The sequence below is a fragment of the Sparus aurata genome, chromosome 16, assembly GCF_900880675.1.
Source record: "Sparus aurata chromosome 16, fSpaAur1.1, whole genome shotgun sequence".
Classification (NCBI taxonomy): domain Eukaryota; kingdom Metazoa; phylum Chordata; class Actinopteri; order Spariformes; family Sparidae; genus Sparus; species Sparus aurata.
The window spans coordinates 22,756,598-22,773,614 of NC_044202.1; the positions used below are offsets into that span (position 1 = coordinate 22,756,598).

Consider the following 17,017-nt stretch of genomic DNA (forward strand, 5'->3'; position numbering starts at 1 on the left):
AACTTGAAACAAGCATACAGACTGGAGCTGATGCTAAAAAAGAGGAAAACATGGGAAATAATTGCACAGCTGGGAAGAGAGGTGCAAACAGGTGTGCGATTCACTCAAGTGAGGCAGCACACAGCAGCTGTTGGTATTTTGGTGGAGATTGGGCTTTTATAGAGATGTGTCAAAACCACATGTGTTTCTCTGCTGGCAATCTGTTGCAAGAAGAGAAAACAAAATACTTTACACAAATTTAAACAATAATAGAATATTGCTTAAAATATAAAAACGTGTTTACTTTAAAACAAACAAACCCCTTCACCTTAATTATCAGTTAAAACAACTCACCACTGACTTTTGCTTTAAAACTGGAAATAATTTGTGGACTTGTCAGTTATTATACTTCTCTGCCAGGTGCTATTCCATGGTGTCAGCATCATATATGATGATATATGATGATTAATAATACATTTAAAATGACTGAGAATGAAAAATGAACACAATAATTAAGAAGGCACATTGTCACAAAGTGGACACTACTTATAAACTGTGATAATAGTAATAAAAGTAATAGGTAAAAGTTAGAAGATACAAATAATCATCTTCAAGCGAGTGTGTAAGTCATTTTATTTCAAATGTAGGTTCGTTTTGGTAAAAAAGGAGACGATGTTGAGGGAAACTTTTGAAGAGTCGAAGGGTTTTTATTAAATCAGCTTTCACAGACCACATATGGAAACTGCAGTGAATCAAGAATCCCAGCTACAGTTTTGTTGAGCATTTTATAAAGCAAACCATATGTGTTTCAAAACATGTTCCTGCCCTTTAGGCAACCACTGGTCTCCGTCCATTTACACTTATACAAAGGCTAGTCAGATATCTGCCATCTTATGGAATTCCTCTCCGAATATATTTTACCGACATGGAAAAACCATGTAGGTTCCATTAGGCAAAATATTGAATCACTGTCAAAAGACACTATGGGGTTAAAGCTGGTTTCCATAACATTCTTCCGTCAATAAATGTTAAAATATTATATCTTTATATCCTATAAGTGGTATGGTAATTGTATTTATGTGAATAAGTTTGTTCATTTGAGTTTAAAGAGTCTGACTGCTGACCCTCCCCTATGATAGCAGGCTGATATACATCTGTATAGTGGATTTGCTATCAATGTTGTGTCTTGTGTCTACATTGAGAGCAATGTGATCACAACTTACCCCTCAGTCTGAATGATTGTAAAGCAAGTGCCACTTTTACCCTGTTTAGGGGGAAAAAATATATATATTGTATAGCAACAATTTGGGATTCGGGTTTCTTCCTGACACAACAATCAAGTCATTACGTATAACATGTTTGCTTTCACGAATCTTCAACTGTATAAGTCCACCAGTTTCTAATTTTGGTAACACTTAATTTTACAGGTTCTGCTGATCAGTAAATTGAAGTAAATGTTTTAAACCATTTACACCAATTTTCAGATCAGTTTAACTTTGCAAGATTGTTTTTTTTTTTAAAGCCACCATAAATTACTAATTACTGACAAACACAACTAGTAACTAGTCACTAATTACCAACTAACATGAATTCTTTACTTGCCTATTGAGACCTACTATCAATGTCTGAATATTAAACAAATTAATATTGCACACTCTATATTTTGAGGCATTACATAAGCATTAAAGACGGGGAAAAAAACTAAAACAACAGTCATGTATGTACCTCTGTAAGATAACTGTGTGACAGAGAGAAAATGCCTGATTGTTGAGTGCTGAATTAGTGAGACTGTAAATGGTTAAAATCATACTATTAAGCAGAAATCGCTCTTTGTAATTACCACCAACTTACGATAACATTTCCAGACCTGTAAAATTAAGTGGCATGGTCAGATAGACATACCTCCCACCACTGCACAGTGTTATGGTTACCAGCTTTGAACCTGTCTTTTGAGTCTATATCTTACTGGAATCCTTAATAAATTGCATTTCATATACAGTACATGACAACAAATTATTAATATATGTTTTGTGTTTTTTTTTCTTTCTTCTTCCCCACTGCTATTAGTTAAACTTGAGCTGTGTCCCAATTGCATACTAGTACACTTGTTTGGTTATATTTGTTCATTTATTTTTGGAGGGTGGGGCTATGCAGTGCATCACACTGGAGAAGAGACAAACATGTATTAGATGGATTTATTTAATGTTGACTGTGGTGATGATGTGTCACGATACAATGACTAACAGGAATAGAGGTGAATTGGCTGTAGCTTTATAATTTATGTTGCAGTTCGACTGACATCTGCACTGACGTTGCTTCTTGCCAGTGAGGACTGTTACATTAAATGAATTAACTATTCGTTCATAGTAAGGGATTGGGACACAGTGTCTGTCTCCTATTTTTCTAACATTGGTCAGTCTTACCTGCCCCCAGTTTGCTGTGTTGTTTCTTTTCTACTTTCCCTAAATGCAACTTACTTTAAGCATGCATCAACATCCTGCAGTACGACTAAAACAAAACCAAAACATAATAAAAGTAACCCCTTCTCAGCCAGTACCGTCTCTCTCTGACCCAGACTGCACGGCCGCTTCATGTTTAAAGACTAACATTACAGATTTGTCATCGAGAAACACATGAGAGAGGAGCCCGTCTTTCAGTCGAGTGCCTCTCTCAGCAGTGTCTGTTTTCTATTGTGTGCATCTGGTTGCAATGTGTGCAAAATTTTAAATGGCTTTGTTCTTTCATCTTAACATTTTTCATTTGATAGTTTTGACTGGTCATATTTTTTGTATTTATCCAATTGATCACTGGCATTTTGGTTCTGATTATGGTTTTTGGCTTATTAAGTATGTTTGGTTTGTTTTTTTGTCAATCAAATAATATTTAGATCACAGTGTGAAATATTCTTTTTATATAATTTGACTTTTTTGGATTTGGAACTGCCTCAGTGACTAACTTGTGCAATTGATTTCCTATAGTTTGCCTTCCTAACAAATTTTTAATTACAAAAAATGTTCAAAACAACAATTACACAATAGACTTAACTTCAGGCATTTTATAAATGTGTAACCAGGCCCACAAATTAGTAGGTGAAGCAGTTCCAGATCCACTTCTCGCATATATTCCATTTTTCAGATTTTTTTAAATCTATTTTGACAAAACAAATTAATCTTTGCTGAATAATATTTTGACTGTAAGACAAAAAACAAATGAATTGCATGGCTAAGAAGTTGCAGTTTAGGGTTTGTCAGACTTGTCAGTGTTAGAGTTCTTCTGTTCTTTTCTGTAGATGGGCATGTATATTGCTCATTGTTTGTATATCCCCATCCCTTCCTTACAGCCAAAAGCTCTAATGCCGCCCGACCGCTTCGTACTGCCTTTACATGGACATGGCAACTGACTTACACTGTCACCCTCATCACCCTCATTTCCTATGTAGTATGTTCATAGGTCCCACCCCTTCTTCACCTTCTCCCTTTTCTTTAGAAATATTAAAATATAAAGTCATCCATCCATTCTACACTAAAGAACAAATGACAATTTAAGCAAAAAACTGTAACATGAATAGATTTTAGATACTATTGAAGTCTATTGCAATGGAAAAAAATGTAGATACACATTTTTTGTAAAAACAAATTATTTAACAGGAAAAAACAAAACATAAAAAACAGAATTATGGTGTTTATTTTTTATGTTATGTGGTGTGGATGTATGTGTTGTTGCCTCCCTGTACCGTCGTGTTATAAAATAGAACACAATCTACAATGGATAAAAATGATCTTTAACGGTACCAAGCGGCTATCCAACATTCTTACACAACTTTTCCTTTGTAAATTCCTTTTTCATGCCTAAATCATGCGGGCAATTTGTTGATGTAAGTTGACAATATCCAGAATGTATCTCTCTCTATTTGATTTGTTTCTTTTTAAAGATGCAGTTTGTCCCAAAAAAAAAAAAAGTTTACTCTTGTGTAACTCACACTAAAAACAGGTGTTACATGTAGCATTTTTACCAATTAAACATCACTGAATGGTTGAAGTTATAGGAAGAACCAGTAATTCAATGACAGGTAGGTGTTGGTTGTGTTTTGTTGGGGAACTTAACACATGTCAACAGTTTTCTATGTGGAAAGCATGTCCTGTCTCAGAGGATGTGTTCAGTCCCATTCTGGTGTTCAGCCACTGAGCCAGGTTGATCTGAACCCCACTGCCCACAGTTATTCCTACTGTGATCCAAGGTCACAGTTCAGGCCTATTCCTATCAGCTTAGCTCCACTGCTAATTGAGCTATTTGCTAATGGTGGGTAGCTAGTCATTACACATATTTTTTCCAGTGAAACCTCACTGGCTTATGTTAGTATTTTATAAACTAAATATAAGTAAGCTAACTATTCAGCATTTAGCAAAAACATGCTACATGTACCACTTCACCTGAGGTGATCCTGCAAACATCTATTTGTGGCAACACTTATCTAAAAGCTTGCAAACTGCATCTCTGATAAAGCTGTGAACATAAATAACTGAGTGAATGTCTTATTGTTTGAAATTATAGAATAAAATGCCCTTTGTTTGATCTACAGAGTTGTGTGCTTGTGAATGTATATGTTGGTGTTTGTGATAATTTGTGAGTAATATAAAAGTTTGCTTTAGCTGATATTGAATTTAGAATGTGCTTCAAAGAGTCCGTATGCACATGCTTGATGACAGCGGATACTTTTCATGTCAATGGCACTTTGAATGTTCACTCCGATGATACCTGTTTGAGATTACATTTCCATGATAGGGAAAACTTCTAATCAAAAATGAGTTGTTAGCATCTGTCAAAGCTTGTCACCAGAAAGTCTGCTCTTTTTTGGTGTTCCACATTGAAGGGAATAATTCGGATGTCACAGACGGATAAGAAAATTGCATTTTAAACGTTGTCATTCCACATTTCATACAGAATCTGTTAGTACTAAAGATCTTAATACACAACAACATAATTACAGTGTTAGACATGTGGTCAATTGTTTTGCATATTTTGTTGTTATTGAATTCCTGTGTTGGAGAGTCCAGCTCGGTCAACACTCATTTCAACTGCTCTACAGCAGCCGGCAGCTAGTGGTGCCAATGTGCAATCTGTTCTCACTCTCATCCCGTTAAACACGGCAGCTTGGTCATTGTCCTTAGGCTTCAGTCTGTGAAGTTCTACCAACCCCTCTAGTGCCGTTTTGCTTGGAGCTCCATGGTCAAGTTACCACTAATACATAATATACAACGTCATATTTGACTTTCAAAATAAAGCTTACTGACAAACACTTCACATGTTATGACATACCTTTCAAACCATCAGGCACCAAAATAACTTGGTTAGGTTCAGGAAAATATCATTCATTGGGTTAAAATAACTACCTTCATTCTAATAACTTAAGTTACACAAGTGATGTAACTCACGTCATGTAACATAAATGACGCCATTTTTGTATGTTAACATCAACATGTACCTCAAGAAGTGACGCAAAAAAGGGTGACTACAGTGTTAAACTCAGAAGCGTAGGGTCATTGACCAAGCTGTATTGGTTGCATTGGGAGTAAAGATGTGCTGCACCCTGACCACACACAGCCACACATGCTCATGTACTGCACAGCGATAAATCAGAAATTATTATTATTCAGGACATGACTACATATGTTAAAGCAATGTGTGTAAGGTGTTTGCCAATTGTTGGCTGTTAGGAACAGAAACAACACCTTTAGTAATAACTAATTACCATGGCACCACTTCAAACTGAAATATGAAACTTGGAATAGTTCAAACACATGTGAAATGTGTCACCCCATAGTAGCACTTATCAAGACCGATAAATGGAATAAAATGTCATGTATGTTCATGGTGTGTCCATAAACAAATGTCAAGCAAGGCTAAGATGTAGTAATATTGTAAACCGACAGCACACAGAGGCAGCTGTCCTTTAGACCATTTTCATCAAAAAGACAAGATATGAGTTCAGACTTTGTGTGCAGTGAGAATAAAATTGCTCTGATTTAATTTTTATACCTACTTGTGTTTAAGAAAAATGAAAATGTTCTAAATTAGTGTAAGTAAGAGCATGTACATATTTAAGCTGATTTGTTTGGGGACTCTGTCTTCTGTTCTTCTGGTGAGCAAGAGGCTAACTACAAACACACATTGGATGAACGCACATGTTACACATCTTTCATTCAGGCAAGTATTTCACAAGGGTGAACATTCATGTGGCCTTGCTCTGCCATTGACATTGTATAAGCTTAAAATGGAAGTTATAGTTACACAGCCTTTCTTGGTTACAGAGCTGCTATAAGAAAGAACCATTGTCAGCTTTCAGATAAAATGTAAATAGGCCATCTCATCAAGGAATGGTCCAATGAATCACAGTAAAAAACGATCGAAAGGAGGTTCCTAATGCCATCAGATGCCAGATGACGGTAATGAAAGTAACATGATCAGTGTTCCAAGTTATGTGACAAGGCCTCTCTGCAATCCAATCTCATACCCCTTTCACACTGGGCAAAAAAACCATAACACCCACCAACATCTGGCCTTTGTCTTTAATGTGACTGGTCATTCCTGGTTTAAATAACTCTGCAGTAGGCACGGCTGTTTATTAGCTCCAGCTCTAATTTGCTGTGATGGAAACATAACACGCAGGTGGAAACACAAATGTTTGCCTCTTGTCAAGAGCGATGCTCTAACACACATCCAAGTTCAGAAGGCAGAGAGATAAGTAGAGAGCTGCCTGATGTTGTGCATGTGCAAAAGAGAAATGTGTCTAACTTAAGTGTTATTAAGACTCTATTTGGCACATTTGTGAGGATTAATGTGACACACTAGGAAAAACAAAAGCATAATGGCAAAAAAAGGATGTCGGAAACCTCAAAATACATGTAACACTGACCACCGCAAAAAACTGTCAAGAATATTAACAAGTTGGTGGCTTTATTCACCATCGTCAGTGTGCAGCAAACAAAACACGGTGATGTTGGCATCATGTCCTGATTCTCATGACAGTGTCCATAGTTCATATGTGCAAAAGGCTATAGTCTGACCTTTCACTGTCTGGAATGCCTTGGTTGAGGGTTTAAAAGCCATTGGGCCTCATTCATAAGCTTTGCAGAGATTTGATCCTGACTTGTCCACACAGAATGTACAAATTAGCTTATGTGCACAATTTTGTAGCATTGGTCATGATATACATATTTCTGATGTTTAGTTTCTAGAAAGGCTTTGCACATAGCATAAAGGACTGTTGACCCTACATGTGCATGTACATGTCCTACATGCATGTGAATGTGCATCCTATTTCCTAGCAGTCCCCCTTCACCAAAATGTTTCTTGAGTATCAAGAAATCAATGACTTACTTCCAATTGGTTGATGGAGGGTAATCCCAGTTCCAGTTCTATCTTCATTATTTAAGGTGGCTACAGAACCAAAGTGTGGTTTGTATACTAACATTTTATGACTGAGATTTGACTTTAAGATTGAGATCACTTCTACCTCCAGAACAGCTCTGAAACTGAGAAACTGTTGTAAAACTATAACTACACTTTCTGTATTAGCATATAGAAGCAAGAGGTTTAAGATTCTGGGAGAGCCACTGAGCAGTGACACTGCTGTCAGTTAGCTATTCTATTTTGATAGTGAACTAAATTAATGTTAATGCATATGTTTCAAATTAGTCCAATGAAGAGAAGGAAAACTACTTATAGGTTTTCATTCATCTGTATCTAGCGCATATAAAGTTTATTGGTTTACATTTGAAGAATTGTACTCCATATGTAATATTGTGAAAGCGCTACATAAATCCAACCGCAGTGACCTCACTAAATTTAAAGCACATGTTGCTTATTTTGATGGCTCATCATTGCACACCTCTTAAGCCTTTTGAACTTTCTATCACAATTGTTTTATCAGAAATATAACTATTTTGCTTTTATCTGGATTTAGCAGTCTGATGTCAAAGTTTGTTTTTGTGGATTTCAGTTTAGTTGTTGCATGTTCTGTTTTTTCTGTCCAGATGTATCTAATTAAGTATATTTCATAAAAAAAAACAAAAAAAAAAACATGCTGTACTCTAACATGACTACCTGTCTGTCTCCAACCCCAGGAGCTGAGTTAGTCATCCCAGTACTTGAGGATCCATTAGCGCACCCCTCTGTAGCTCCTCGTGCACCCTTCATTCCCTCTCCCTCAACCCACCACCCACTCCTCACCATTATTGAGACCACCAAAGAGTCCCTGTCCAAGGCCACTGAGGCGGGGGTACCTTGCTTGTCGGACCGAGGCAGCGATGATTGTGATGATGATGGCTTGGTGATATCGGGGTATGGCTCTGGGGAAGCGTTCAAGTCTAACCTGCCCCCTACTGATGATGAAGATTTTTACACGGCCTTCTCCTTGGTAACAGATAAGACCTTGTCCACGTCAGGCTTTGAAGGTGGCTACAAAGCTCATGCGCCCAAGACTTTTAGACCTAACAAACCTTCAATCTCCAGACGCGGTAGGGCTACCACTACCGCCATACCACTAACCGCCGACCAGAGCCGCACCACCGCCACCTTTGCCTCCACCGCAACCCTCCACAATGCTCCGGCCAAACAGCCGGCTGGCAAAATGAATAACCGCGAGCTAAAACCCCAGCCCGACGTAGTGTTGCTTCCATTGCCCACATCCTTTGAGGTAGACAGCACCAAGCTGAGGGGCCCATTAATAACCTCCCCAATGTTCCGTAATATACCCACAGCACTCCCCACAGAGCCGGGCGTCAGGCGAGTTCCAGGGCCCTCGGAAGTGGTCCGTGAATCTAGCAGCACCACCGGGATGGTCATCGGAATAGTGGCGGCCGCTGCCCTGTGCATCCTCATCCTTCTGTATGCCATGTATAAGTACAGGAACAGGGATGAAGGTTCCTACCAGGTGGACGAGAGCAGGAACTACATAACCAATTCAGCTGTGCAAAGCAATGGCGCTGTCATGAAGGACAAACAGCAGAGCATGAAAGGCAGCAACAAGAAACAGAAAAATAAGGATAAGGAGTATTATGTGTGACTGTGAGACTTTCGTGAACACGAGAAAGTGAAGAAAGAAAGCACTAAGAGAACATTTACTTTTCAGTTTCCTAGTGAGGAGCTATGACAAATGATGGTAAAACGTGGAACTTGAATAATCCTATACTGTGCTGAGTAGTTGAACTGATGATATGTACTGTAATATAAAGCACACTTACTATTGTAAGCATAATGACAAGGCTAAATAGCAACTTTAGAGACCTAACTCTTCTATCTGGTCAGAGACGTTATCAGTATAGATTTATTTCACAGCTACATCATTCTCCTAAGTGACTTTTAGAGCTATGTGATCCTTGACATTGAACAAAAAACTTTTTGTAAAATTGTTAATTACAAATGGCTCATAATCTTATACATTTTCAGCATGTAAGCAACATGTAGTGCTTAACAAGAGGGGGTCAGGCACACCATCATTGTAAAACTAAAAAAGGACTCTTGTTATATCAGAATATGACAGATTTTTATGGTTTATACATAATACAAGTGTGGTGTCTAACTTATTTTTGCTTTGAGCACAAGAAACAAAAGAACAACAAGAAAAGAAAACAATTTCTGTGTGTAACAAGATACCAACAGAGCGAACTGCCAAGGGCAGATCTCAAAGAATCTGTTCGCTCCGGCATCTGGTTCACCACAATTATCCTCATTGTCTGAAAGACAGAGTGACTCACTGTGGAAAGAAGTGGCTGTTTATATTGGTAAAAAGCAACTGATTGTAAAATGCATGCCATCCTGATTCTACAGTAAAGTACAGTACAGTAAAAGTCCAGTATACAGTGTTCAACTTGGACCATGTTCTCTTTGATACCAAATAATTATTCATTCAGAACTTAGCCCCTCTCCTCTTTTTGAATCCCTAAAATATTAACTATGGAAAAAAACAATCTGTTAAAGAAAAGGTCTATTACTGATGCACAGCCAGTGGTGGTTTTATCTTTTTGCAAAACTGTATGTTGGTTCATTGCCTATTGTTCTCTTTTTTTATGGAGGTGTCAGGAAACAAATGCAGTACTACATAACTGTTAACAAATGTGTATACAGAAATAAATCAAATGTTGAAAGTGTGAATTCTATCTGCTGTCACAGTCAACTGTGTCAAAAAACAAGAAATTTGTTTACATATTTTATTACATGCTAGCTGTTGTACTTTGTAGGTAGGAAATTGTACATATACCATGACAGTTGTAATTTTTAGTACCTCTATTGTACAGACTGAACATATGGTTTATCAGCGTATTTCATGACAAAATCTATTAACTGTTAATTTACATGGAGAAAAACTTTAATCAGAATGTGGAGAATCATATTGATATTTCATAAAGAATAAAAATGTATTGTTAGCCTAGAGATCTAACCAGAGATGTTTCTAAAGTTGCATGAATATTTAACTACTTGCAGTTGTCCAACAAATACAAGGTGCCCTTCATTCTGTATCATGATCTTTTTGTTCTGGGTTACACCAGTGTTATTTCTTTTTGAAAGAGAATAAAGTCAGAGTTATGACAAAGACAGAGAGACAAAGAGGCTATAATGGATGGGGGTTCATAGTTTTAAAGAGCAACAATTACAGGTGGGTGGGCCGTTTGTTTAAAGTGGAACTGGTCACCTCAAATCATTGTCTTTTCACCTCCTTATCATTAGTTAACATCATGAAAATATTTTTGCAGTCCATTTATGTTTCCATTATCTGCCATTATCATTTAATAATGTGGAGGTGCAGTCTTTTTTCTTGCCTGGAATTCACATTTTTGTGTTATAACTGTTACTTTTCATAACTTTTTTCATCACTTTGATAAATAAAATTTCCTTTTTTTCTCTGATTTATATTGTAGTCCTTGGGTATACACAATTATGCAATTACTCATGGTAAATATATTCCCCATTCTCAGCATACAACCATCTAGACTCTAGAAACCAAGGGAAAATTTTAAGGAAGGAAAGACATGATGTCATTATGACCAACTTTCATGGTGCCAGATTTTGGTGCCAGGTGTATTGAAGTCTATGGGAAATGCATAGCCAAGCAGATTAAAACCCAACATTTGAATGTTGTATGACCTCTGATAAAGAAATGCCTCGATATAATAAAAGAACACACTTCAGAGGACAGATTAATGTTGCATGAGTTTATTTGCTATTGGTCTCCAAATACCAAAGATGACTACAGGCATCATAATTTACAGGGCTCAACACGATTGAGTCGTATTAAAATGCTCAGTTGCAAGTGAATGTCCCTTTAGATTGTTACAAAATCTGTATTTTTCATCTCTTGCTTCCTGTTATTTTGATCAGAGGCTGCTTTACAATGTTTGACAGGGCTAATAATAACTAATGTAAAGGGAATATCACATATTCTTTAGCTATAAAACAACAAAGATATACATTATGGCTATAAGAAACCTGTAGAAAAACTTTTAACAGCAACCTTGATCATCCGCAAATAATTATAAATGAAGCATCTCTGCTGTGATCAAATCCAAACTTAGCTAGTCGCCTAGTCACCATATCAAAAACTGTAGATTACATTACTTAGCTAAAGGGCTAAGAGTTAGTTTAGTTGCTAAACTTATCCTAGTTTTTATACAGTAATTTACCTAGGTTAATCAATCAGAAGCTCCAGTCCAATATAAATCTAGCATAAGATCGAAATGAATTCAAATAAATCACTGAATTAAACAGGAATTTAATGAAATATGCTTTGAAAACAGATGAAACATTAGCTAAACAGCAGACCAAAAACAAAAAGTCAGGGACCATGACTTAATTACCCTTCCTTATTTTATAGGATCCTTGCTAGAAATAATAAAAAAAAGCTTTAAAGTTCCTTAATACCTGCTTTCAAGTATTAGTTCATTTTAAAGGTTAAATTATCAGCAATCTGTTCAGCTAAACTGTGTCAGGAGGAATGTATGGCTAAATTGTGACTGGTCCATAACAGTACGTCATTACCATTTTCCGACCAGACACCAGAGAACTATTCTGACTTGATGAAGAACCCCATTGCACATTGTGAGCTTCTGTTTGAGAAGATTAAAACAGGATTCAAATACTGCTTAAAGTCACTCGTATCCCTGTCTCAACATTTCAGACTCAACAATAAGGCAAGGAGCTGCGCATGAGAATGTACATTGGCCAATCACAAAGTAAACTAAATCAGAGAACCAGCAGTTTATCTTGTAGGTCATTATCTACATCCAGGTCTCGCCTTATATCTGCTCAAAGCGTTTACATGGTTTATCTATCATCACTGTGCTGGAGTTCTTCCCAAAACATTATAATTACATTTTTTCCAAGACCGTCGTTTAAACTGACCAATCACATTGCTGTGATGACAGAGCCTTGCGACTCGTATTGATGTTATCCCTGGAGCATCATAGTCAATGATGTTCCAGGAAAATCGTTTCAATTTAAATAAAGCAAAATAGCAACAAAAAACAACTCTCGAGCAAGCAATCATGGTTGAGTGGGTTACTAATGTGGTTCTCACTCAGGAAGTTATAACAGGTTTAGATAATGGTCAGTTTGAGTGTTAGCCCTGAAACAACATTAATTATGACGTTTTTATTACGCAGTATTGAGCAGTCTGTTCCTTGCAGCCACCTTTACAATGTCGTTTTGAATTGTTTTTCTGTCTTTCAAAAGCATAATGTCTGCACATTTGCAGCTCATCCAGCTCATGTGTTACACGTGTGGTCAAAATATTGCTGTACACGAAAAAAAAAAAAAAAGAAATACATCCACCCCCACTATAATTGTGTCAAATGCATCTCACATGATAAACGGTGTCCGCCTAAGTAAAGACCTTCAACTAGGGGACAACACACAGTTTCATCCAAAATACCTGAACTGAGCCTTAACGGAAAAGGGGAACATTGGTATTGAAGTTGTTGAGGTTGGCACTGGAAGGAAGTCACTGTCAAATAAAACAGGCATTAAAAACTGGTTTGTTTATTTTGATAATTTTTGTATTCTAGTGTGTTTTTTCAATTACAATCTTCTTCTTCATTGCATTCATAGCCAGTTTTTCTTTTAAACTGACTGATTTTCTGGTGTCTGTGATTTTTAATCGCAACTTTTGTCACTGTTTTAGGGTGGAGAGGAGGGGTTTGTTAAGGAAAATGTGATTTAATCTGAATACTAAGGACATATTGTCGTTCTTCCAGACCAGAGGGCAACTCTGAAGGCTCTGAAATGAACACACATCAAACAACGATGGCTTTCATGACTTAACCTGGAACATAGCACTGGGCTTGGTAAAAGGTAACTTTGTAAACTGACATTGCAGTCCTCCTCAGGAAAATTACCATACAGTACCATGTTGACATTTAAGGTGAACTTGATGACTTGAGTAACCGGGCTGTGACCATATAACAAAAGTCTGGTGCGCCGATGGTTTGTGGTCGTGGTGATTTACCTTGTCTTGGGAGTCACTGGCAATCAACTGAATCAGTTGTTCAGTTTTGAAGATGTGTTGGTCTGGCAGAGGTCTGATGAAACAAGCACTAACATTAGCTAACATGTGATAGCTAGCTAATGCTAGTTCCTATGTGATAAACAATGGCAAATAGAAACTACAGCAGTTGAAAGCTGTTCCAGGTGAACTCATGGAGGCCATAGTAGTAAGTACAAAGTCATCTGAAGTAAATGATCGAATCATCAAAACTGGGTTCCTTCAACACAAAGTCTACTCTGAGCTGCTTCTGGATATTTCGACCCCATAATACCCTATAGCTAAGGGTCAGTCCCGCCACCCTGTGAAGGAACCTTATTTTGGCTGCCTGTGTTGGTGATAAAATTTTTACACATATTACCTACAGCTCGACTATGTGTTAGGATTTTGATGAAAGTTAACTTGTGAACTTGCAGCTTCACCTTAAGGTACAGTAGTCTCTAAACCACGACAGGTAGAACTGCCATAATATAGACTATATTTTACTGCATCAGTGAACCTTATAAGCAAATGGTCCACCTTACCCAGTGTCTAAGCTGCAAGCGTGCCAGAGGCTTTTTTCACTTGCACATCTCACACTAGTGTTGTTTTTTTCTGGAAAGTTTTGTTCAAAAGACGAAACTGTTTGAGAGAACAAACTTATTAAACTGTTAGACTGAGCTACAATTATAGAAGTCTATGAAACAGTAAATCCAGAATTTCTTCCAAAAGTGTGTAAGATTAAGACGCATCTATTGGTTATGCTGCAGATTGCAACTTATTGAAAACTTTAGTTGTACAGTCATGCACATCGCTAGAAAGCTTAGACGAGTGATTCTATTCATAAAAGTCATCTCAAGATAAAATCATATCAGCAGGGTACAAATGACAAACATAAAAGCTAACAAACTAGCATGTACAAAGTTTTGCCAACTTACCAGTAAAGTGTCAGTAGTGCATCAAACTCCAACAAACACTGTCTTCTCTCACTCTCATGTCTGTGTTTTGGTCAAGACGGGGCCTATGTTTATAAGTACATGAGAAAAGGGGGTTCCTGTTATGATTCTATACAGACCCGATTAACTACTAGTCCCCCTTTCTTTTAAGGCTCTCTAACACACACACCCAAACACACACACACACATGCACACACACCTACACACACACACACACACACACACACACACGCACACACACACAAACCAGCTCATTTTCTGGTCTTTGGTGCTTGAACTTGTGTAGCTAATTAGTCTCTTCCTTTCCTTTTCCGTATTTTGTCACACTTTCCAGCATTACTAAGTGTCTGGCTGGACTTTGTGTGTAAGAGGACACGTGAATGCACGGCTGCCATTTCTTTGGAAACACTTTGAGGGTAATTGCCCAGAGTGTGCCACAAAAACTTCTTTTTTCACACTGGTGTCCAAAGGAAAATGTACTGTTTTACAAGGTGAGATGAGGGTGTGGAAACATAGATTACAGTAGATGGGAGATCATTGGTTAGCTGAAAAACTGGAATTACTGGCAGAGAAGGGTAGGTGTATAAGGCAAGTGTATTAAATGCAACCACCCTACTTCCTCCCTTTCCTTAATTCTTTACGACTCTCTGTCCTACTTCAGCCCTGCTCTTTCTCCTTGAATTATTCGGTAAATGTGAATGAACAAAAGTTCACCCTGGATGAACAGAGGGTCAGCCAGAACAGACTTTCAGAAGCCTCTATGTAACATGAACCCTCAGGCCACCATGTCCTTACAAAGCCTGGGGTGCAAGAGAGAGTAAACCCAAGATTTTGTCCAATGCGATTTTTTTTTTTTTTTTTTTAATTCCAGCACCATCCATACAATGCACTTTAGGGCTTCTAGAAGCCACACAGCTGGACATTGATATTCAAGCCAGCAGTTCAATTACTTCACTATGAAATATTGATTAAGACCTACTTTAGTGTTACGGGACACTGTACAGTACAGCACCAATTATTCTTATGGTAACCAGTTATATATGCCGCTTTTCTTGCCTCACTTCTCTCTGGTTCCATTGTTGGCACTGAGTTGCAGGTTGACTTGTTGGGTTATTCTCTTTTCATTTCAGCAACCACACTGTTTTCCAGTTCCAGCGCAGGTTGCCAGTTATTCATTCAGCCATTTCCGCCTCTTCTCAGCACCCTTGTACTGTTTTTGTCACTGGCACCAGGTGGCTGGTTACTCAATTGAATATTCTTGGCATACTGCAGAAACTTCCTGCTGGTTCTTTTACTTAAACAGTTCCTCATTCAGTAAATATACCTTAAATCAGAAATCTCCTCTGGTGCTCAGTACCGCCACTGGATTGCTGATTAACAATTTGACTACTATGACTCATCTAAGCAATTTCCTGTTGTAATCATTACAAGTACCGGGAAGCAGGTAGTTTGCCCCACCATCAGAAACATGAACACTGGTACACTGTATGATTGTATGTGATAAAATGATATTCTTCTTCTTCTTCTTCTTCTTCTTCGATGCAAAGCACCTCATGAATGATGATGAAAAGAAATGAGCCTTCTAATCAATGAATGGGAATTTTCTGACACAGTAAGCAGGATGCTGTTGAAAGAGGTACAGGTTAGAAAGCATGTGAAATCTCCTTATACATGCCGTCCACTAACAGTGCCAGTGCATCCATCATGTAGATTTATGTGTCACCACAGTATTTATATTTCTACAGTGATTAAGTCTAGCTAATTCATACAACTGCCAAAATTATCTTGACAATCAGGTTGTAGCGCTAATGCTGGGATATCATTTAAAAATAGAAGTTTGATGAATGTTGGATGTTGTTTTACCAGCATCCAACTCATATTTAATTTGTATCAAATATCCTTCCAGCTGTTCTGAGGCAACTGTCTATGTGCCCAGGAAAAGTAACATCATGCAGATATTTAAAGAAGTTATGTTATGTAGCATTTTTGTGCTTTACATTGATTACTTATGTGCGTAGCTATGTAACATGCCTCATTTAAATAAACATATTTAGATATTTATTGTAAATATATACGGCTATGCCACAGCCATTGTTACCAGCTGTGGCAGCGTTACTTTAGATCACACTACCTTTCTCAGCATGACCCTCCCTACTCTAGCCTCTGATTGGCTACATCCTGTGTAATGCGCTCATCAAGGATTGAACAGAGGCGTGATGTTTCCCTCCATAGCTAAAATGGAGCATTCAAGACACAGTATGTAAAGTGCTGCTTCAGTGATGCACTATATGAGAAAAATAATGTGTTTTTTGAAAATTTAAGTATCTAAACCTATTCTACTAGTACCCCCATAACAGACATACAGATGAAATGAACACTGAGAACAGACAGAAAGCTCCGTCTGTAACATTATGCCTATGTAGTGTTGAGCTTTAATGAGCCTTAGACTAAGACTAGGACTATGTCAGTATGTAGTTTGAGTGAGGAAAACAGCCCTCATACATCCTCAAATATTTTCTTTGTGACATCCAAAATCCCTCTAGGACATAAAGACGACAAATCAGTTCAA

At 37.6% G+C, this 17,017-nt stretch overlaps 1 protein-coding gene across 17 annotated transcripts in view; it reads left to right on the forward strand.

The window, feature by feature from the left end:
- The window catches only part of nrxn3a (neurexin 3a), a 184,065-nt gene extending 172,893 nt beyond the window's left edge, over positions 1-11,172 (forward strand). For 4 of the 17 annotated variants that reach the window (XR_003987134.1, XR_003987136.1, XR_003987135.1 and 1 more), the window contains exons 24-25: positions 2,047-3,853; positions 8,103-8,362. Coding sequence is in view for 9 of the 17 variants with exons in the window: in XM_030443865.1 (XP_030299725.1) it covers positions 8,103-9,043 (941 nt within the window). In the remaining 8 variants the exon portion in view is untranslated. Of the gene's footprint in view, positions 1-2,046; positions 4,558-8,102 lie in introns of those variants that run through there. The other 13 variants (XR_003987138.1, XR_003987140.1, XR_003987139.1 and 10 more) reach the window with 5 other exon arrangements.
- The last annotated feature ends 5,845 nt before the right edge of the window (positions 11,173-17,017 follow it).